This window comes from Bos javanicus, chromosome 6, assembly GCF_032452875.1.
Source record: "Bos javanicus breed banteng chromosome 6, ARS-OSU_banteng_1.0, whole genome shotgun sequence".
Taxonomy (NCBI): domain Eukaryota; kingdom Metazoa; phylum Chordata; class Mammalia; order Artiodactyla; family Bovidae; genus Bos; species Bos javanicus.
The window spans coordinates 57,205,630-57,227,256 of NC_083873.1; the positions used below are offsets into that span (position 1 = coordinate 57,205,630).

The following is a 21,627-nucleotide window of genomic DNA, read 5'->3' on the forward strand; positions in this document are numbered from 1 at the left end:
TGGCTGTCTGGAAGTTCTGAAGATGTGACTCAGCCTAGAGCTTTTTGTTAAACAATAAAGAACACCATGAAGTTCTCTATAGGAGGCTGACATGTGTAAGGTAATTAGCACCATGCTGGGACAGCCCCAAGATCCAGAGGTGGTGGTGGCGATGTACTCATGGATGATTGTTGTTATTAAGGGGGCGGAGGTGATGTGTATGACACTTGAGGTTCCATTTATTAAAATAGAACAAGAACTATATGAAATGCTTTCCTTATTTCCAAGTCTCTTTTTTGGCCCAACAGTTAATGAAATAATCCAAAAAGGCAAAAAGAGATGCTCTGCCATACACTCACATTGTTTAGTGTGAAGTTTTCAAGTTACAGAAAAGTTTAAAGAATTGCACATCCCACCATCTAGAATCTACAATTCACATTTTGTGTCTTTTTAAAACTCACATACTAACCACCTGGCTATCTACCAATCCCCCACCCTTTTTTCACAGGGCGGGGCGGGGCAGGGGGACTACATTTCAGAGTATATTGCAGACCTCACTTCATTTCAAACATTTCAGTATGTGTTTTGTTGACTGTAAGTTCAGTTTTTATTTACCGTTCTCTTTCTCCTCTTCTCCTTCACTTTCCCCCCTCTTCTTCCTTCTCCTTCTTCTCTTGTAATTTACATGTAGTGAAATATACAAATCCAAGTGTACAATTTGGTGAGTTTTGGCAACTGCGTACAACTGTATAACCCAACTCATCCTCGAGAAATAGAACATCCTCACCAAGGAAAATTTCCCATGCCTCTCTGCAACCAGTTCTTGTCCCCACCCTGATGGAACCAGTCAATATTCTGATTTTTTTAATTGCCATGGATGAATGTAGCCTACTTAAAACTTATATAAATGAATCACACAGTCCGTACGAATGTATTCCCCCTTTTGTGTACAGCTGCTTTTACTCAACATGTTTTTGAGTTTCATCCATGTTGTTGCATATATCAACAGTCCATTCATTTTTCTTGCTTGATAGTATTTCATTGTATGACCACACCACAGGTATACTGTTGATGGACATTTGTGTTATTTCCAGTTTGGGGCTACTCTGAATAAAGATGCTGTCAACACTCTTGGACAAGATTTTATACAGATATATATTTTCATTGCTCCTAGGTAAATACTTAGGAGTCACATTGCCAAACGATAGGGTTGCTCCATATTCTTCATAGCCGTGCCTGCTGGGCCCAATCTTAGAGCAGCAACCTCCAAATCCATTCAAGTCCAAAATATGCCCAGCCTGCTTCTTGTTGCTGTTGTTCTGGACAGTAGCAGAACAAGGGGCAATAACAGTTATTTTTAGGTTCTAAATGTTCTCCATTATCCTTCTGCTTCAAGAAAGTGTGTTTTTCAACCAGCATGTTAAGACATGTTAGCATTTTCGATCCGTGGAAGAAACAGTGCTTTGGACATTGTAGGTGATTCCAGCCCATCTCATTTGTAAGTTGGCACCTGCATCACATATGCTATTGGTGGCAGACTGTCCATCATTTGAATATTCATGTAGGAAAAATAAAACCCTGAAAACCTCTTCTCTCACCCATAGGCTCCTCTGTTCATTTAGCCCTCCATATTTGCAAGTTCTGCATCTATGGACTTAACCAGCTACAGATTAAAAAATTTGAAAAAAGTAAGTTCCAGAAATTTCCAAAAAGGAAAATTTGAATTTGCCACACACTAACAACTATTTACATTGTATTTGCAATTATTTGCATAGTATTTATGTTGTATTAGATATTATAATCTAGAGATGATTGAGAGAGTGTGTATAGCTTATGCAAATATTCTACCATTTTATGTAAAGGACTTGAGTGTCCTTGGATTTTAATATCCACAGTGCATTGGAGAAGGAAATAGCAACCCACTCCAGTGTTCTTGCCTGGAGAATCCCAGGGACGGGAAGCCTGGTGGGCTGCTGTCTATGGGTCGCACAGAGTCGGACACGACTGAAGCGACTTAGCAGCAGTAGCAGCAGCAGGGTCCTGGATGGCCCAAAGGATACTAAAGGATGACCACATTTGATTTCATCTGGTCCCCTAACATCACTCAATTGTATGTTTCTTCAGTCACTTCTGTTTCCCATCCTCTGGTGCATCCATTTTTTAAGCCCTCTCTCCTTCAGGCAGAGTAGTGGCTCCCAGCCAGGGTCACTTTTGCCCCCAGGTGACGGCATCTGTGATGGTCATGTGATCAGGAAGAGAGCTACTAGCATAGTCAAGGCCCTCAGTCACCCTGCAGCGCAAAAACAGTCCCCCCAGAGAAAGAAGTATCCATCCTAAAATATCACTAGTGCCAAAGTTTAGAAACTCTACAGGCAAAACAGAAGACATTAAAAATTGTGATATAATACTGTGTTTTATTTTTTATATTCCATTCTTTAAAATTGAAGTACAGTTCATTTACAATATTTGTTTCAGGTATACAGAATAATGATTGAGTATTTTTACAGATTATATTCTCCATTAAAAGTTATTATAAGACAATGGCTGTAGTTCTCTATGCTATACAGTATATCCTTGTTGCTCATCTGTTTTATACACAGCAGTTTGTATCTCTTAATCCCATACCCTAGATCTGTGAGTCTGTTTCTGTTTTGCATATATGATCATTTATATTATTTTTGAGATTCCACATATAAATGATATATAGGATTTCCTCACTCTGACTTACTCCACTAGGTATAATATTCGCTAGGTCCATCCAGATTGTGGCAAATGAAAGAATTTCATTCTTTTTTATGGTTGAGTGATATTCCATTGTGTGTATATGTGTATGTGGATGTATGTATATACATCTTTTTCTATTCATCTGTTTATGGACACTTGGGTTGCTTCCATATCTTGGCTATGGTAAATAATGCTGCTATGAATATTGGGGTGCCATGTATCTTTTCAAATTTTTGTTTTCTTTTTGCTCTTTGTTTTTTTTTTGTTTTTTTGGGTTTTTGTATACATACCTAGGAGTAGAATTGCTGGATAATTTGATTACTCTATTTTTAATTTTTTGAGGAGCCTCTATACTGTTTTTCCATAGTGTGCTACCAATCTATGTTCCCACCAACAGTGTGTGATGATTCCCTGTTCTCCACATCTCCAACATTTGTTATTTGTAGATTTTTTGATGATAACCATTCTGACAGGTGTAAGGTGATATCTCATAGTTGTTTTGACTTGCATTTCTCTAATAATTAGTGTTGTTGAGCATCTTTGCATGTGCCTGTTAGTCATCTGATGTCTTCTTTGGAAAAACATCAGTGTGTGTATCTTTATAAATGTATTATAGAACAAGATCTAGCAGGAGTCTAGTAAATACCATAGTTATGAGCATAAACAATGTTTGTTATCTACAACAGCTCTAAAACATTGTGAAAATGCCTGTTTTCTGTTAGGGGTGAAGTCACAGGAACTGCCAGCAATGCTGTAGTGTGATGTCTACATTCAGAATTGAAGAAAATACTAAATTTAAGTTAGAGATTCGGAAAGAAGGAGATATGGCTTTTACTCATTTAAGTTTACTGATGCCTTGAACCCTATCCAGGAACTCCTTGAGACTCTATAACACCATAGCTTAAAAACTCCTGCATTTGGGGAGATTTTCATCACACACACACACACACATTTATCTACATGTACATCCATTTTTCCTTCCCTCTCGATACAAAAGGAGATGTCCCTCTCAATCAAGAAACAGAAATTACTTAGCCATTTCAAGCAAAAGGAAATTTAATACAAGGAATTGAATGCTTACAATATCCCCAGAAAGGCTTGAGTAGCAGGCTCAGTAACACCAAGACAACAAATACCACCATACAACTAACCCTCCCAGGGAGCTGCCTCCTCCTACACAACCAAAATGAGGGGGAATTGGAAATGGTCAGCGGAACACTACCTTAGCTGGGGTTAGCCTGTGAGCTGCCGTGAACGATGGCCCGAGACATACACCATGACTCAGGGGTCTGCACAGACAAGAATCCAATGCCCCACATTCTGCCTCTTGACATCCATAAAGCACCAGGCTGCTGGGACACTGCTAACGGAAAACCCAGTGCATCCCTGTGGGGTTTACCAGCAGAAAAAGCAGAAGTAGCTGAAGTACAGCCTCTGCCTCCCTTCCTTCTCCCTGTCTCATCTTGCATGCTTGGGTGCTCAGTTGCTCAGTTGTGTCTGACTCTTGCAACATTATGGACTGTAGCCCACCAGGTTCCTCTATCCATGGGATTTCCCAGGCAAGGATGCTGGAGTGGGCTGCCATTTTCTACTCCAGGGAATCTTCCCAACCCAGGAACTGAACTTGTGTCTCCTGCATTGCAGGTGGATTCTTTACCACTGTGCCACGTGGGAAGCCCCCCTTCTTGCATAGGATTGTCTGAATCTAAGTGGATCTGGGAACCCTACTTTGAGTGAGGCTGGGAACTCTTTTCTGCTCTCTAGCCTCTGCAGAACAGGAAGACATAAAATGAAGACACTCAGCACAGGTCCATCTCATTTCTCATCATCTCCTGTCTGAGGCAGATTGACCCTCCATCATTCCCTTCCACCTGCGAACAGACCTTATTCCAGTCATAATCCTCTCTCTTTCCTCTGTCTTCAACTCCTCCCTTTCTTGCCACTGTCTCCAACCAGCATATCCAAACAGCTTGAAAACTCCCAACTTAAGCAAACCTTCCTTTAATCCTACTTTCGTCTTTCTCATTCTCTCTCACTTCCTTTCACAACCGGTTTCCTTCTAGAGTTTTTATGGGTAACGTTTCCACTTCTTCACCTACTGAGGAAGCTGGGTAACCCATAGCAGTCTAGCTTCCAGATTCACCCCTGCACCAAAACTGCCTTTGCCAAGGTCACCAGTTACCTTCTTGGTGCTGAACTTGGGAGGCATTACAGTCCTTTGCTCCCCTGACCCTTGAGTGTCATTTAACCCTGCTGGGCAATCCTTGCTCACTGAAACTCTTTACCTGCTTCATTACCACACTCGCTTCTGTTTATGTATTTGATTGATCGTTTTTTTGTTTTTCAAATAAGAGGTCTCACATATTTATTACTAAACCAACTTATTAGGATAGATGCTTTTTTTACATTAAGCAATATTCATCAGGATTCAGTCTTTTCTTTAACTCTGAATAATTTTTCATGTTCATTGTCTTTAATATTTATTCACTTCTTAATCGGTTGGTCTTGTCCTTTGTTGCTGATATCTTTAATAAATATCCTACTGAATTATGAACCCTTTTAAAGTTAAAGATAGTGACCCTTTATCATCTGTCACAAATGTTTCATTTGATCTTTGTAGTTTTTCAGATTTTAAGGTGAAAAATGTTTGCTTTTTATGTAACTTATTAATCTTTTATTTATATTTTTCCAAGAACTTTAATAACCAAAAAAAAAAGTCTTCCTTATTCTTTAATTAGGTAAATATTCACTTGTATTTCCCTCCAAATATTTTTATTCTCATTTAATTAAGGATATAAGTTTTCTCTAATAACCTGTTGTCTAACAGCATTTATGAAATGATTATAAAAATCCACAGGATCTTACATGTAGAAAAGCCTGAAGATTTTACACACACACACATGCAAATTAAAACTAATAAAGGAATTCAGTAAAGTCACAGGATACAGAATCAACATACAAAACCAGCTGCATTTCTATGTGCTGAAAACAGATTATCCAAAAAGAAAATTAAGAAAACAATCCCAGTTGAAGTAGCATCAAAAAGAATAAAATACTTTATGTGTATGGGAATAAGTTTAACCAAGGAGGTGAAAGAACTGTACACTGAAAACTATAAAACATTGATGAAAGAAATAAAGACAGAAATTAACAGACATCTCATGTTCATGGATTGGAAGACCTAATATTGTTAAGATGTCCATATCACCCAAAGTGATTACAGATTCAGTGCAACATCTGTCAAAATATCAAAATCTCAATGTTTTTACAGAAAAAGAAACAATTCTAAAATTCATATGGAGCCACAAAAGACCCAGAAGAGCCAAAGCAAACCTGAGAAAGAAAAGGCATGAGATATCACAGTTTCTGATTTCAAAAGGTATCACAAAGCTGCAGTAACTAAAACAGTTTGATACTGAAAACAGACGTACAGACTAATGGAAAAAAATAAAAGCCCAGAAATAAGTTTATAACTACATGGAATCTTAGTCCATCGAAGATGCTGTAACAGAATACCATAGAATGGGTGACTTGTAAAAAACAGAAATGTATTTCTCACAGTTCTGGAGGCTGGGAAATCCAAGATCAAGGTGTCGGGATTCAACATTTGGTGAGATCTTACTTCCTGGTTCATAGAGAACTATGTTCTTGCTGTAACCTCAGGTGGCATAAGGCACAAGGGAGCTTTCTGGGGTCTCTTTTATAAAGGCACTAATCCCATTTGGGGGGCTTCCCAGGTAGCTCAATGGATAAAGAATCCTCCTGCCAATGCAGGAGACACAGGAGACTCAATCCCTGAGTCAGGAAGATCCCTTGAAGGAGGGTATGGCAACCCACTCCAGTATTTTTACCTAGAGAATCCTATGGACAGGGCTATAGTCCACAGGGTCACAGTCGGACACGACTGAAGCAGCTGAGCACACACACATGCACAATCCCATTCTTTCGGGCACACAGACCTATAGTCTGTAGCATAAATGTAACTGATCTTTGACAAGTATGCCAAGAATACACAATGAAGAAAAGACAGTTGGGAAAACTGGATATCCACATGCAAAAGAAGGAAATTAGACCCTTATCTTATACCATACACAAAAATCAGCTCACAGTGGACTAAAGATGTAAACCTAAGACCTGAAACTATAAAACTCCAAAATATGACAGAAAACCTTCATGACATTGATCTTGGCATTGATTTCTGGGATCTTACACCAAGACCACAGGCAACAAAAGCAAAGATAGACAAATGGGACTGCATCAGGCTAAAAAAGCTGCATATAGCAAAGGAAATGGTAGTGAAAAGCCAACCTATGAAATGAGAGAAAATATTTGGAAATCATATATCTGATAAGGAATTAATATTCTTTGGGGGTTTTTTTAACACAAAAAATAGCTTGCAACTAAACAGTATTACTTCCCTACAATGAGTCTTCTTTATTAATTTCCTTAAATGTAAATTACACATACTGTAATGATATAGTAACATCCCACTTAATATAGTGATTTAACCTATAAAAGTTTTAGTATAAACAGAAAAAAATTAGAAAAATAAGATTACAGTCATAGATGAGAGAATTGTGAGTAACTGTAAGGTATGGTTGTTCTTCTCTTCAACTATGAGAAGCATACCAATTTTTTTTTTTTTTCATTTTATATTCAACAAACAATCTCCTTCTCTGTAGGCCAGATATTGTTGACGACCGGAAAAATAAAAAGGAATGAGAGCATGTCCCTAAGCCAGTCGTTGGACTCCTTGGCTTGGCACTAGTACAGAGTCTGTCCACCACATCCAAGAATGCCAAATGCATCTGGCATCCAAAGGAAAGCTCTAGCGTCAGATACGAAACATTGGTGCAAATGAATGTAACCTGAGATTTTGCCAAACAGGATTACTATGGTCAGTGAACAATGTGTTCCTTGACTTTTTGAGATTGACTTGACCAAATTTGTCATGGGAAAGTCTCTCTTCTTAGAGCTTCCATTATTCTGAAGACCAGGTTACATAAATAAAGTCCAGGTTAAAGAGAGAGAAAGAGAGCATGCCAGAGCCCATGAAAGTGCACACCAGCCATGAATCTAAGACCCCAATAAATCAGTTCTGTTCTTTACATATGTTTTTAGAGAAGACACACGTAGGCACTGTTCTCAGTGTTCTACAGGTTTTAACACATATACTCCTAACAGCTACGTGAAATAGGTATTCAAGGATGAAGAATTCAGGGCCCAGAGAGATTGAATCACCAGTCACCAAGCTAGGAAGAAACGGGAGATTTGAACTGGACAATCTTCTTCTTTCTCTTTAGTACAGAGCTCCATACCTGGCCCTCCCCATTTTAGTGTTTTAGTTTTGTTGAAAGTGAAGCGAAAGTTGAAGGACTCACCATCAACTTCCTTGGCATATGCTAGAGAAGATGAGAGTGACTTGGCTGTGCTACCAAGATTAACATTGACTTTAACACAAATTTATGCTAAAGCATTAACTTTACCAGACTTTGTAGCACTTTCCTTCTACCCCCAGCCTCCAGCCAAGTTCTCAAGCCAAGTTTAACTCCCTGAGATGGATAAATATTAACTTTTAGGCTCGCATCACCATACTTGCGTCACAGTTCAGAGTCTAAGCAGCAGGGAACTTTAGTCTCTTCCTGTGTCTCCTCTCACATGGACAGAGGAAGACTGAAATGCAACCTCAGGTGTTTCTCTACAAATCGGTAGATGGTTGCACCACCTTGTTCTTCATTCGGTAGGATCGGATTATGCCTTTGTGAATATGTGGATAATACAATTAATTTTTAATGATCAAATAATCAGGGGAATTCCACTATTGATTATCAGATTTGTGTGTGTTTATGTTCACAAGTCCAGACACATGTACAAAAAGATTCAAAAAACATACACATGAGAGGGTCTAGTCCAACCCTCTCAATTTATGAAAAAGGAAAGTAAACACCCAAAATATTATTTATCAAAATTACATAGGTGTTATTTTGAAAAAGCAGTACACGTTAGCTGTCTATATACTCTTACACTTTAAATTATTTTTTAAATATTCATCAAAATCATATATAGCAGGGTACAGCTTAAAAGACATGCTGGTTCTACAAGGTTTCTTAAGAAAATGAGCAGGTCCCAGGCTCCTGTTCCTCTTTTCCCCTTCCCCAGAGAAACTACTTTCCACTCCACCTGCATATACCTTAATGGCAAGTAAGTCCCGCCACCTCCTGCTTTTTTCAGAGACGTCACTGTACGCTGACTTTCCCCTACAAACACGAGGACCTAGTTCTTTATTCGCTTCTACCATGGGCAGCTGCCGTCCTCACAGGGTAGGGTCATCTCAGTTTTGATTAGAAAAATATTCAAAGTTTACATTATTATGACCGTGGTGTTCAGAAATGGAGCATATACTATTTTTTTCCTATCAGCATAACCTATGCCTAGAGTTAATAATTTTCTTTTTACTTGTTTATTTATCTTTGTTTGGTTTGTGTGCGTGTGTTTTATGTACTTAAACATTCATTCAGCACTGAAATATTTGCCAGTTGTATAAACATTCTCCAAAGGTGTTCCGTGATTCTATCAGTTTCATATCAGGTATTGTATCCATTCTATTTCATGCTTTTGAAGAAATCTCTCTCAGAGACTGCTCACCTGCTCATCTGGACTGGTTGCCCCCTCTGCCCGGTTATTGCTGAGATCTTCTGTCATTGCGGTTCCACAGGGTCCCTTCACTTCTCTGCTATGTTGGAGCTCCTGTTTCATAGACCTCTTTTTTCTTGTTTTATTTTCTCATTTTCATGGACTATATCCTACAGTAGCTCCCTGACACAAAGCATATGAAGTTTAAAATTATGTAAGAACTTGCCTGTCTAAAAATGTCTGTATTCTACCTCACTGGACTGACAGCATGATTTCATAGAGAGTTCTATGTTGGAAATTATTTTCACTCAGATTTTTCTTTTTTCTTCCAAATTTTGAAGACCTTGCTCTACTGTTCCCTTGTTCACAGTACGGTTGCTGTAAGTATTCTAATTCCAGCCACCACTCCAGTTCCCAGTCACGTGTGTGTGTGTGTGTGTGTGTGTGTGTGTGTGTGTGTGTGTGTACGTATTTTCTTCTCTGAAAGTTGGTTGAATATGTTGGGAAATTTCACAGTGATATCACTTCAGTGCAGATTTTTGTGTTTTTTGTTTTTGTTTTTTTAATCCATTGTACAGGAAACTCAAGGGCTTCCGTGATGGCTCAGTGGTACAGAATCCGACTGCCAATGTAGGAGACATGGGTTTGATCCCTGGGTTGGAAAGATACTCTGGAGAAGGAAATGGCAACCCCTTCCAGTATTCTGGAAATCCTGGGAAATCCCATGGACAGAGAAGCCTGGCAGGCTACTGTCCATGGGGTTGCAAAAGAGTCGGACACAGCTTAGTGACTAAACAACTACAAACTCACTGGGCCTTTTAAATCTAGAAAATCTACCCTCCAGTTTTGAGAAATTTTCTTGGAAAATATTTGATATTTTCTTCTCCTGTGGCTGTTTTGTTTTCTTTTGTTTTACTCTAGATCTCCTGGAATTCCTGGATTATTTATCTGCTTTTCTTATTCTTGCTCTCCTCTGGTCTGTTTGTCTTTTCACTCTAATTTCTTCAGTTTTAACTTAAATTCTTTCAAGTCAAGTTTTTATTTATGCTGTCATATTTTTAATTCCTAAGAGGCTTTTTTGTTGTTGTTCTCTTAATTTTCTCTTTTTTTAAATAGTATCATTTTCTTGCTTCATGAGACAATATATTTCTCTTATCTCCATGAATTCTTTAATAATCTTTTTTGAAATTTTCTTTTTACTCCATAGTTTCTGATCTCTCCGTATTGTTTTTTGGTTTTCCTCAGCTATTTGATAATCATTAATGTTCTTATACATAAAAGTGAGGGAGTTTAACTAAAGTTCCACATGAAAACGTGAGGGTGAGAGATCAATTGCACTTACTGATGGTGACTTGTAGGATCTGGCTGAGCTAGTTGTTAGGGAATTTCCACCGTCACAGTCATGGTAGAGCTTTCCTCTTTTGTTGGCCAGATCCCCTTAGAAAATGCCTGCAAACTCTTGCCCTGAGGGTAAGGGTCTGGCTGCCAGTGATTGTTTGGGAGGTTGAGGGTGAGAAGGAGACTGGAGGAATCTTGGGATGCTGAATGCACATTTACCTTCATTCTCCTCTCTTTATATGATACCCACCCTGAATACTGGGCTTCCCAGGTGGTGCTAGTGGTAAGGAACCTGCCTTCCAATGCAGGAGACATAAGAGATTCAGGTTCGATCCCTGGGTCAGGAAGATCTCCTGGAGGAGGGCATGGCAACCCACTCCAGTATTCTTGCCTAGAGAATTCCATGGACAGAGAAGCCTGACGGGCTGCAGTCCCTGGGGTCGCAAAGAGTCGGACGTGACTGAAACGGCTGAGCACATATGTATGTGCGCACCCCGAGTATTACCTGGACCTTCCCTGATTCAGTGATCCAAGGCATCTGCTGCTGCTATTAACAGAAAGTAGGTGGATGAGTAGCCACGCGCTCAGTGGACCTGAGTAAGCTGACCCAGAAGCTGGAAATGGGGCAGATGAATCCCATCAGCTTTCATGCCCTCCTCCCCACCTTATATTTTGGCCACACAGCATGTGGGATCTTAGCTTCCCAACCAAGGATTGAACCCATGCCTCCGGAATTGGAAGCATGGAGTTTCAACCACTGGCCTGCAAGGGAAGTCCTGGCAGGGTGCTCAGAATGCTCCAGGACTCGGGCTGAGTGGAGAGGCCTCTGAGGCCAGAATGGTAGGAGTGGTGGAACTGTGTTTAAGATGCAGGTGACACCCCATCCTCCTTTTCCTACTGCAGGCACCTGGGTGGCAGCACCTCCTCCACCTCAGCAGAAGCCTGGAAGTTTCTCTCATGGTGAGAGCGAAACAGAGGTCATGAATTTGAGAGCAGCCAGGTGTGCTTTTGCAGAGTGGGGTCTCTCGTGAGGTTGCTGTCAGGCATCGGGCTGTGGCTTCAGTCAGTGAGGCTTGACTGGCACTGGAGGGTGCACTTCCGAGGCGGCTCAGTGGGTTCCTCTCCACCGAATCAGTGTTCTCATGGCAGGGCAGCTGGCTTCCCCCAGAGCGAACCACTTGAAAGACCCCTGCAGGAGCAATTATGCTTTTCCTAACCTAACCTAACCTTGGTAATCACACATCATCATTTCCGCCTTGTTTTATTGAACACACAGGCCAGCTCTGCAACATTGTGGGAAGAGGACCTCATGAAGATGCGATAGCAGGAGGCAGGGATCACAGGGGCCAGCTGGGAGGTTGGCTACGCCATCCAAAGCCTTTCTGTGACAGTTTCTCATCTTTTACAGTGAAGAAAGCAGTGAAGAAAGGGGCTTTTTTTTTTTTTTTTTTTTTTTTAAGGAAGTGAAGGTTAAATAGATACCCTCTTCTGAAGCGTTGTCTAAGGCAAATGACTGAGGTGATATGGAGAGAGGCCAAAGCAGTCATCACCCATGGAGAGTCCAAGAGGCGTGAATGGGCACACACTGGGTTCCAGTAGAGGGTGAGGTAGGACCCCAGGTGCTAACAAAGGGAAAGGCCAAAGGACTTTAGCCTCTGATGATTCGAGGAATCCAGATATAAGTTGGAGTAATTATAGGTGCCAAGTTGACAATTCCAAAATTCTTTCAGTCCAGAGAAACTGAAACAGGAGAATAGAGATAAAGAGATTACTCATTTCAGTTCTACAAACATGCATGTGTTTCCTCTGGGATAGGAAAAGAATAACAAGGGGACATTAGTGCAGAGGAGGAAAACTAGCAATGAATGAACCCCACAGGGCTCCGTACAGAATTGTTTTAAATTTTGCGTCACCTGGGAGGTGGGTGCTCATCCTCATTCAATGGGAGTAAACCAGTATACGTGAACGTATGCTAAGTTGCTTCAGTCGTGTCTGACTCTTTGTGACCCTGTGGACTGTACCCCGCCAGGCTCCTCTGTCCATGGGTTTCTCCAGGCAAGAATACTGGAGTGGTTTCCCTCCTCCAGGGGACCTTCCCGACCGAGGGATTGAGCCTGAGTCTCTTATGTCTCTTGCATTGGTAGGCGGGTTCTTTACCACGAGTGCCACCTGGGAAGCCCAAACCAGTATAATCAGCCATATAACCTGGAAAGGCCAAAGTTGCATTTGACCTTGAAGTAGCTCTTTCAAGCATCTGAAAACCAAACTAAGTGGGATCCAGCTTAGAGAATAGCAGCCAGAGGAAAGTTTGAGGTGGGTGAGAATTAGCCAGTCTCCAGCATCACCCCTGTTAGGATGTAATGAAAGCAAGTCTCAGACCAAGTTCTCCACACACACATTTTTATTTGCAAGCAGACACAAAGCAGAGTAGCAATCTGTTTTGTAAACTTGAAACCCCAATCCTCTGTCCTTCTAAGTTCTGCCGCCACCCTGCAGAAAAGATAGAGTCGGGCCAGGTAATATTCCATACACAGGATTCTGTTACCCTGATAGTCAGCATCAGGCACCAGAAACCACATAATCCAATGACAGATCACAGGTCTGGGAATCCACTTCATGCAACATGCCTAAGGGTGTAAACTCTAGATTCTACTCCCTGTTTACATGAAGCCAAGGAAGCCATGACTGTGTCCCTTAAATCCCACAAGTAGTGTCTATTTCTAACATTTATTTTCCTGGTTAATATATCAGTGACTTCACCAATGAAAACCCATTTATGCCATTTACCAATTCATATCATAATAAATGGACAGTGGATTTGCATTTAATGACTTATTTTATGTTTGGACTTCCTGATTAAGTACTAGTTGATCACCCTGAAATGTAAATTTCTCACTACCCCCTAAAGTTTAATAAACAAAACATTTGTATCATACTGTGCATGGTGAAGTAAATTAAGTTGTAGAGCCAAGAGGATTTGTAAAGAGGATGTGTAAATTCTTAGACCAAAGAGTGGATGCAGGCGGAGCTAAGTTGAGGACTGGCATCAACCTTCACACTGGACTCCATGTTTTCTTATGTTTAGTTACCATCAGATTGCTTCATGTATTGGATTTGGCTTCTTAATCAGATTATAAAATTCTTGGAAAGAGTGGTCATTTTTCCACAATGGCCAGCACAGTTGTAGATATATATACTTACGTATGTATAATATCTTTTAATTGTTTAAATTTATGGCAATATTTGGCTTCCCCAGTGACTCAACAGTAAAGAATCCACCTGCAGTGCAGGAGATGCAGGAGACATGGGTTCGATCCCTGGGTCAGGAAGATCCCCTGGAGGAGGAAATGGCAACCCACTCTAGTATTCTTGCCTGGAGAATCCCATGGACAGAGGAGCCTGGTGGGTTACAGTCCATGAGGTCGCACAGAATCTGACATGACTGAGTGATTGAGCACGCATGGCAATATTTTACGAAATATGGGGCCTGAGGATTTCGTATTTCCATCAGAGTTCTAAAGTGCCTCAGTAGATTAAAAACCTAACAACATTAAAAAACTGCCTAGCTCACTTGAAATGATTCAAGGCAATTTGCAACAAGTGAGGGAAATAGTATACATTTTTATAGTATTTCTTTTTTCAATGTCAATTCCCAGCCTTGGCTGTAACATATGTTAAGTTTCATCAGAAGTTAGGCCTGAATTACGAATCATAATATACAAATAGAAATGGTGATTTTGGGCTTCATTCAGAATTTTTTAAATTGTGTTTGTCGGTTTCTACTGAATTTAATGACGAGTCCCAACTCCAGGACAGTGAGCACTGGGTTTGTTTTTATTCCAGGTACTGCTTGAATACTAATGGTGGCAAAGCACTGTGGGAGTTGAAGAGCTTTGACTAAAGGAACCTCATGCTCTCGTTCGAGTCGTCAGCAAGGAGGGGCATACCGTAATCACTGTATGGGGTATACTCTGTATACATAGGGGTATACTCTGTAATCACTACCCCTTGGCAGCAGTCCGGGCTTCGAGTTTGGGTTTGTTTAGCAATAGCAATCAGCCACACAGCCAACCTGTGGCCACACCCCAGCCAAGAAGGCCCAAGGCTGGATTTTCTGTTTGGCGTTTAACTATTGCACAGGTGTGTAAAGTTCCAAGAACATGCTAGGATTTTAACCCTGAGATGTAAGCTTTTAGAGCACCTCTCTGGGGAAGAGGAAGAAAAAGAACTAGTAGAACTGCTCCAGTGTAGGTCTGATGAGGTCAAAACCCTGGTGAAGCAACAAAAGAAAGAAAAAAAAAGTTTCAGAAAAAACAATTTCACACAAAATCCCCAGTTCCTCTGCAGTTGCCCAGAGAGAGGAAGTCTGTCTTGACTGACCACAGTGTTCTCCTAGGCAGGAAATGTGCCCCCTACAGGCTGGGAAAGGAAGGTTTCAAGGATTTAACTTGAAAAGCATAACCTCAGATACGCAGATGACACCACCCTTATGGCAGAAAGCAAAGAACTAAAGAGCCTCTTGATGAAAGTGAAAGAGAAGAGTGAAAAAGTTGGCTTAAAACTCAATGTTCAGAAAACTAAGATCATGGCATCCAGTCCCATTACTTCATGGCAAATAGATGGGGAAACAATGGAAACAGTGACAGACTTTATTTTGAGGGGCTCCAAAATCACTGCAGATGGTGACTGCAGCCATAAAATTAGAAGACACTTGCTCCTTGGAAGAAAAGCTATGTCAAACCTAGGCAGCATATTAAAAAGCAGAGACATTACTTTGCCAACAAAGGTCCATCTAGTCAAAGCTATGGTTTTTCCAGTAGTCATGTGTGGATGTAAGAATTGGACTATAAAGAAAGCTAAGCACTGAAGAATTGATGCTTTTGAACTGTGGTGTTGGAGAAGACTCTTGAGAGTCCTTTGGACTGCAAGGAGATCCAACCAGTCCATCCTAAAGGAGATCAGTCCTGAATATTCATTGGAATGACTGATGCTGAAGCTGAAACTCCAATACTTTGGCCACCTGATGTGAAGAACTGACTCATTGGAAAAGACCCTGATGCTGGGCAAGATTGAAGGCAAGAGGAGAAGGGGACAACAGAGGATGAGACGGTTGGATGGCATCATCAACTCGATGGACATGAGTGTGAGCAGGCTTCTGGAGTTGGTGATGGACAGGGAAGCCTGGTCTGCTGCAGTCCATGGGGTCGCAAAGAGTCAGACACGACTGAGCGACTGAACTGAGCTGAACTGATACATCTACTTTGCATTCCTTCCAAACTTAACATTATATGGTTTAGTAGTGTGTACTCAAATTTAAAGACACTATAGTTTAAGGAAGTATCTTCATCAACAGTTCTAGCCCAGTATACATTATGTAAACTCCACCAGGAGAGAAAAACTTCCCACTTTGTTCAAGCTTAAGTTTGTGTGTGCACACACATACATTTTATTATTATTACTCTTAAAAATTCAATTTAGGTAATCTGGTTCAATGCTTATAGTTTGAGGTTTTAATTCTGACAGCTTGTCATATTTGGTTAATCATATTTTGTGCTTTTTTTTTTTTTTTCCCATTTAGAATGTTTCCCACTCAGGAACCTAGCTTGAGTTTTTATGAAGCATGATGATATAGCAGCTCTCACTGAAATTTATGAATTTGAATGATGTTTAAATTTAACAGTATATTACCTAAAGTCCTTATGCATAAAATGTTTCTAGGTTAAATTCTGTGATTTCCCCAGAAACACATATCAAATTGTCTTTAATAATGTGCTACGTAACTATAACTAGGTACTTTAGATTACAGTCATTAATTTTATTCTTTTAGTATTTCTAGCTTTGAAATTCATATATATTCCTTCCTTTGTATCTTCTCCTTACCATATGATCATGTAGTATTGTGTTATAATTTTCTTATATCTTAAGGTTAAGCTAACTCCCAGTAGCTCTGTTATCCCTTCTGTGCTTGAAATGCATAGCATTTGCTGAAATTGCCCATGGCTTGACAGTTAATCCTTGGTGTCCTTGAAATTCAGAATAAAGAATAGGGTTTCTAAATGCATATGAAAGAAAAAGACAAGTGAGATCTTGGAATCCTGACTTCCTTTAGATTTGACCTGATTAATAAGCATAACAAATGGGCTGTTCTTTTTATTCTTAGAAGAAAATGCTATATTCTAGAGGGGGAAATATGGAATCAGTTCAGCCTATTTACCTTCCTATTAGAAGGCATGGCATCTGGTCCCATCACTTCATGGGAAATAGATGGGGAAACAGTGGAAACAGTGTCAGACTTTATTTTTGGGGGCTCCAAAATCACTGCAGATGGTGACTGCAGCCATGAAATTAAAAGTCGCTTGCTCCTTGGAAGGAAAGTTATGACCAACCTAGATAGCATTTTCAAAAGCAGAGACATTACTTTGCCAACAAAGGTCTGTCTAGTCAAGGCTATGGTTTTTCCTGTGGTCATGTGTGGATGTGAGAGTTGGACTGTGAAGAAGGCTGAGCGCCGAAGAATTGATGCTTTTGAACTGTGGTGTTGGAGAAGACTCTTGAGAGTCCCTTGGACTGCAAGGAGATCCAACCAGTCCATTCTGAAGGAGATCAGCCCTGGGATTTCTTTGGAGGGAATGATGCTGAAGCTGAAACTCCAGTACTTTGGCCACCTCATGCGAAGAGTTAACTCATTGGAAAAGACTCTGATGCTGGGAGGGATTGGGGGCAGGAGGAGAAGGGGACGACAGAGGATGAGATGGCTGGATGGCATCACTGACTCGATGGACTTGAGTCTCAGTGAACTCCGGTAGTTGGTGATGGACAGGGAGGCCTGGCGTGCTGCAGTTCATGGGGTCATGAAGAGTCAGACATGACTGAGAGACTGAACGGAACTGAAGAAGGCATGAGGGGGGGACTTCCCTAGTGGTCCAATGGCTAAGACTCCGAGCTTCCAATGCAGTGGGCCCGTGTTCAATTCCTGGTCAGGGAACTAAATCCCACATGCCTCAATTAAAAGTTCTCATGCTGCAGCTAATACCCAACATTCCACTATTCTTGCCTGGGAAATCCCATGAACAGGAGGGCCTGGCGGGCTACAGTCCATGTAGTCACAAAAAGTCACTGAGCGACTAACACTTTTTCACCTTTCATTACTCCTATTCCACATTAAAAAATATATATAAGCCTTTTGGATTTGTAATTTTTAAATAACTACTTAAAAAAAAGAAAGGGTCTAAAGAGGCTTGGAATCCCAAATGTATTGGTAGATGTTCCAGGGCAGCATGTTTTTGAAAGTCTCAAATACTCTTTAAGAGAGTTTATCATTCATCTAAACAAGACCCTCCCCGCATGACCATTATCTATGCTGATTTCACAGGAGAAAACTCATGCCCATGATTCAACATAGAATATCTACCATAGAAGTTGCCCTTTGGGTCTGCTAAAACACTCCCAATTACAAGTTTTCCTTCACTATTTTTTTAATTTTCTGAGAAGAGATGAAATAGTGCTTTGAGGGAGCCAAGTAACCATCTTGCATACACCTACAAAATCTTGTTGTGACCTGGCTTGCTCTGACTCACTCACAGTCACATTTGCAAAGCACATCTCTATTAAGAGAAGAAGCAGTGTCCTAAAGGGTCCATGTGTGTCCAGAAAAGGAGTCTTTTCAGTGACCCTGCCGCCATCTTCAGACCTAGTTATGTTTGAGGCAGTATTTTAGGAACTTTGTATGCATTACTCTAAACCTTGTAATCATGCTAGAAACAGCAACATGCCCATTGTCAGTTCAGTTAATTTCAGTTCAGTCGCTCAGTCATGTCCAACTCTTTGCGACCCCATGTACTGCAGCACATCAGGCTTCCCTGTCCATCACCAGCTCCCGGAGCTTACTCAAACTCATGTCCATCGAGTCAGTGATGCCATCCAACCATCTCATCCTGACCTTAATCTTTCCCAGCATCAAGATCTTTTCCAGTGAGTCGGCTCTTCACATCAGGTAGCCAAAGCATTGGAGCTTCAGCTTCAGCGCCAGTCCTTCCAATGAATATTCAGGGTTGATTTTCTTTAAGATTGGTGTGATCTCCTTGCTTTCCAAGGGACTCTCAAGAGTCTTCTGCAGCACTACAGTTCAAAAGCATCGATTCTTCGGTGCTCAGCCTTCTTTATGGTCCAGTTCTCACATCTGTACATGACTACTGGAAAAACCATAGCTTTGACTATATGGACTTTTGTTGGCAAAGTGATGTCTCTGCTTTCTAATACACTGTCTAGTTTTATCATAGCTGTTCTTCCAAGAAGGAAGAATCTTTTAACCTTAATCTTATGGACATCTAATATTTATTAATGAAAGAAATGAAGGAAGGAAAAAAACCACTAGGGAAGTTTCCATTATTTTCTGGAAAATTGCTTACATAGGATTAGGAATGCTTAAATGGAAAAGATAAAAATAATAACTGAGCAAGATATATTTGACTCAAGTTTGGACAGGCATCTTAATGGAGACAGACCATGTCTGCAGAGTTCTCACTTCCCTTAGAAAAGTAAGTGGATTGCTAAGTAATGGTGAAAAATATAGTGCACATTTTTTGAGTGATTATTAAGCATCTTCTTTTTTCTGGTTTTGACATGAAAAATATATTAAGTTCTTTATTTGGGAGGGTGGTGTCCATTTTACCTAACTCATCAGAAATAACACTTAAAGGAAATCTGAGAAAGTTTTTAGTCTCCTGGGATTTTATTGTTGCTTGGAAGAGAAGTTCTGTTGGTTTTTGGTATTCGTGTGTGCGACATTTAAGGAAGCAAGATGAAATAGGTAACCCATACAGATGTACTCATTTTTTTTTTTACCTTTTGAAAAATCATTGCTCCAAGAAACATACAACTTAAATCATTTGGCTGCAGTCTGAGCAGATTAGATAGATAATACTTTCCTAGAGGATGAGCACACACTGATGTAATGGCATCATCAAGTCTAGGAACTTAAATCATGAGAACCCGTGTCCAGGAAGATCCTGGGAGTCCATTCAAGTGTGGTCACAGTTGGGGTGTCTTCTGAACACTGAAGCCATTTCTTGACCTCAGTTCAGTTCAGTTCAGTTGCTCGGTCGTGTCCGACTCTTCGCGACCCCATGAATCGCAGCATGCCAGGCCTCCCTGTCCATCACCAGCTCCCAGAGTTCACTCAAACTCATGTCCATTGAGCCGGTGATGCCATCCAGCCATCTCATCCTCTGTCATCCCCTTCTCCTCCTGCCCCCAATCCCTCCCAGCATCAGAGTCTTTTCCAATGAGTCAACTCGTCGCATGAGGTGGCCAAAGTACTGGAGTTTCAGCTTTAGCATCATTCCTTCCAAAGAACACCCAGGACTGATCTCCTTTAGGATGGACTGGTTGGATCTCCTTGCAATCCAAGGGGCTCTCAAGAGTCTTCTCCAACACCACAGTTCAAAAGCATCAATTCTTCGGCGTTCTTGACCTCAGCTCCCTTTAATCAGACTTACTGCCCTGAATCTAGTAGTATAAGGCCAGACATTTAGGGCCAGCTGGTTAAATATTATTGAGCTCCCACTGCATGCCTGGTGCTGGATTGAGCACCAGACAGTTTTCTTAGGGAATTTACATTCTAGCACAGGACAGCCTAGAAATAGGTAAAAATTCTTTCCTTTATTCATCTAAAATCAGTCAAAGGTATGTCAAGCACTTTTCTACAAAGCAAGGATGCAAGTGCGAAAAATTATGACTCTGGTATGAAAGGTGCGGCAGGTACTATGGGAGTTCAGAACCAGGACAACTAGCATAGCCCCGGGGGATCCAGGGTGCTCCCCTTTCTGGAAGAGGCCAAGATGGAGTGAGAAGTCGTAGTCAGCTGGACAACATGAAGAGGGCTTTCCAGGGAGGAGAGAGCTCAGGGCAGTCCAGTAAGAACTCCCAAAGTGTGAAAGAATTGAGGATTTCTCCTCATTATCCCACCACTGTTTGGGAAGTTTTTGCAGTTGGGATGGGGGTGTGGAGCCACGGTGATACCAAGAGCAGGAGGTGGAGGAACAGGAAGTGGGAAGGGGTGTTGGGAGCAGATTCCAGTGTCCCTTTCCCCTTCCTCAGGCTCTTCCCTGTCCACTTCTGCTTGTTTTCCTGACCTCCTTTTAGGTCTGCCACGGGTGCCTGGACAAACATTGGGAAATCATTTCATTTTGATTCTATATTTGCTGTGAACTAAAAGTCAGTAGTTTTTCTTCCTTTTTTTTTCCCGTACTTATTTATTTGGCTGTGCTGGGTCTTAGTTGCAGCATGTCAACTCTTAGGTGTGGCAGGTAAATGTGGCAGTACCTACACTGGAGCCCCATATCCTGGGATTTGGGACCTCAGTTGATAGAGTGTGGCAGCTTCAGGGTCAGTCAGAGCTCAAATCTTGGTTCTCCTACTTGCTCACTAGAGGATAAAAGGCAGTTGCATAACCTTTGTTTTCTCCCCTATTAAATGGCCTTAAGAATAGTATCTCCTTCTTGGAGATATTATGAGAGCTGTCATGAGGGTTAAATGAGATAATGCACATAAAGTGCAGGATGCATAGTAAGCACTCAATATTATTATTATTTATTAACAATATTATGCCATTATGAATAACAAGTAGTAAATTAGATTCTGTGGTTACAAAACTGTATAAGCCACAGCACCAGCCAGAGAGACAGACATCTGTGTAACTGACCACAAGACCAAGGGATAGAGTCTGCATAAGAGTCGGCACAGATGCTTCCACTGGAGTTGAGGACCAGGAGTTCACAAAGCTCCACAGGGAAGATCACAGTGGGCCTTTGACCTGGGAGGCAGAATTTCACTCACTTAAAAAGGTGAGCCCAGCTACATGCATGCATGCTAAGTCACTTTCAGTTCAGTTCAGTTCACTTCAGTTCAGTCGCTCAGTCGTGTCCAACTCTTTGCGACCCCATGAATTGCAGC

At 41.0% G+C, this 21,627-nt stretch overlaps 2 protein-coding genes across 8 annotated transcripts in view; one reads left to right on the forward strand and one right to left on the reverse strand.

Annotated features, from left to right (window-relative positions):
- The window catches only part of LOC133249148 (sterile alpha motif domain-containing protein 1-like), a 108,498-nt gene extending 99,093 nt beyond the window's left edge, over nucleotides 1–9,405 (reverse strand). The window contains exons 1-2 of the mRNA XM_061419227.1: nucleotides 9,349–9,405; nucleotides 1,183–1,298 (exon numbers count right to left, since the gene is read on the reverse strand). Of these exons, the coding sequence (XP_061275211.1) occupies nucleotides 1,183–1,298; nucleotides 9,349–9,405 (173 nt within the window). The remainder of the gene's footprint in view (nucleotides 1–1,182; nucleotides 1,299–9,348) is intronic.
- C6H4orf19 (chromosome 6 C4orf19 homolog) overlaps nucleotides 1–21,627 on the forward strand; it is an 82,395-nt gene that overhangs the window by 26,591 nt on the left and 34,177 nt on the right. Inside the window, exon 1 of one of the 7 annotated variants that reach the window (XM_061419880.1) lies at nucleotides 7,617–8,443. The exons of 5 other annotated variants lie outside the window; for them this stretch is intronic. The gene's annotated coding sequence lies outside the window, so the exon portion shown is untranslated. Of the gene's footprint in view, nucleotides 1–7,616; nucleotides 8,444–21,627 lie in introns of those variants that run through there. One more of the 7 variants, XM_061419885.1, reaches the window with a different exon arrangement.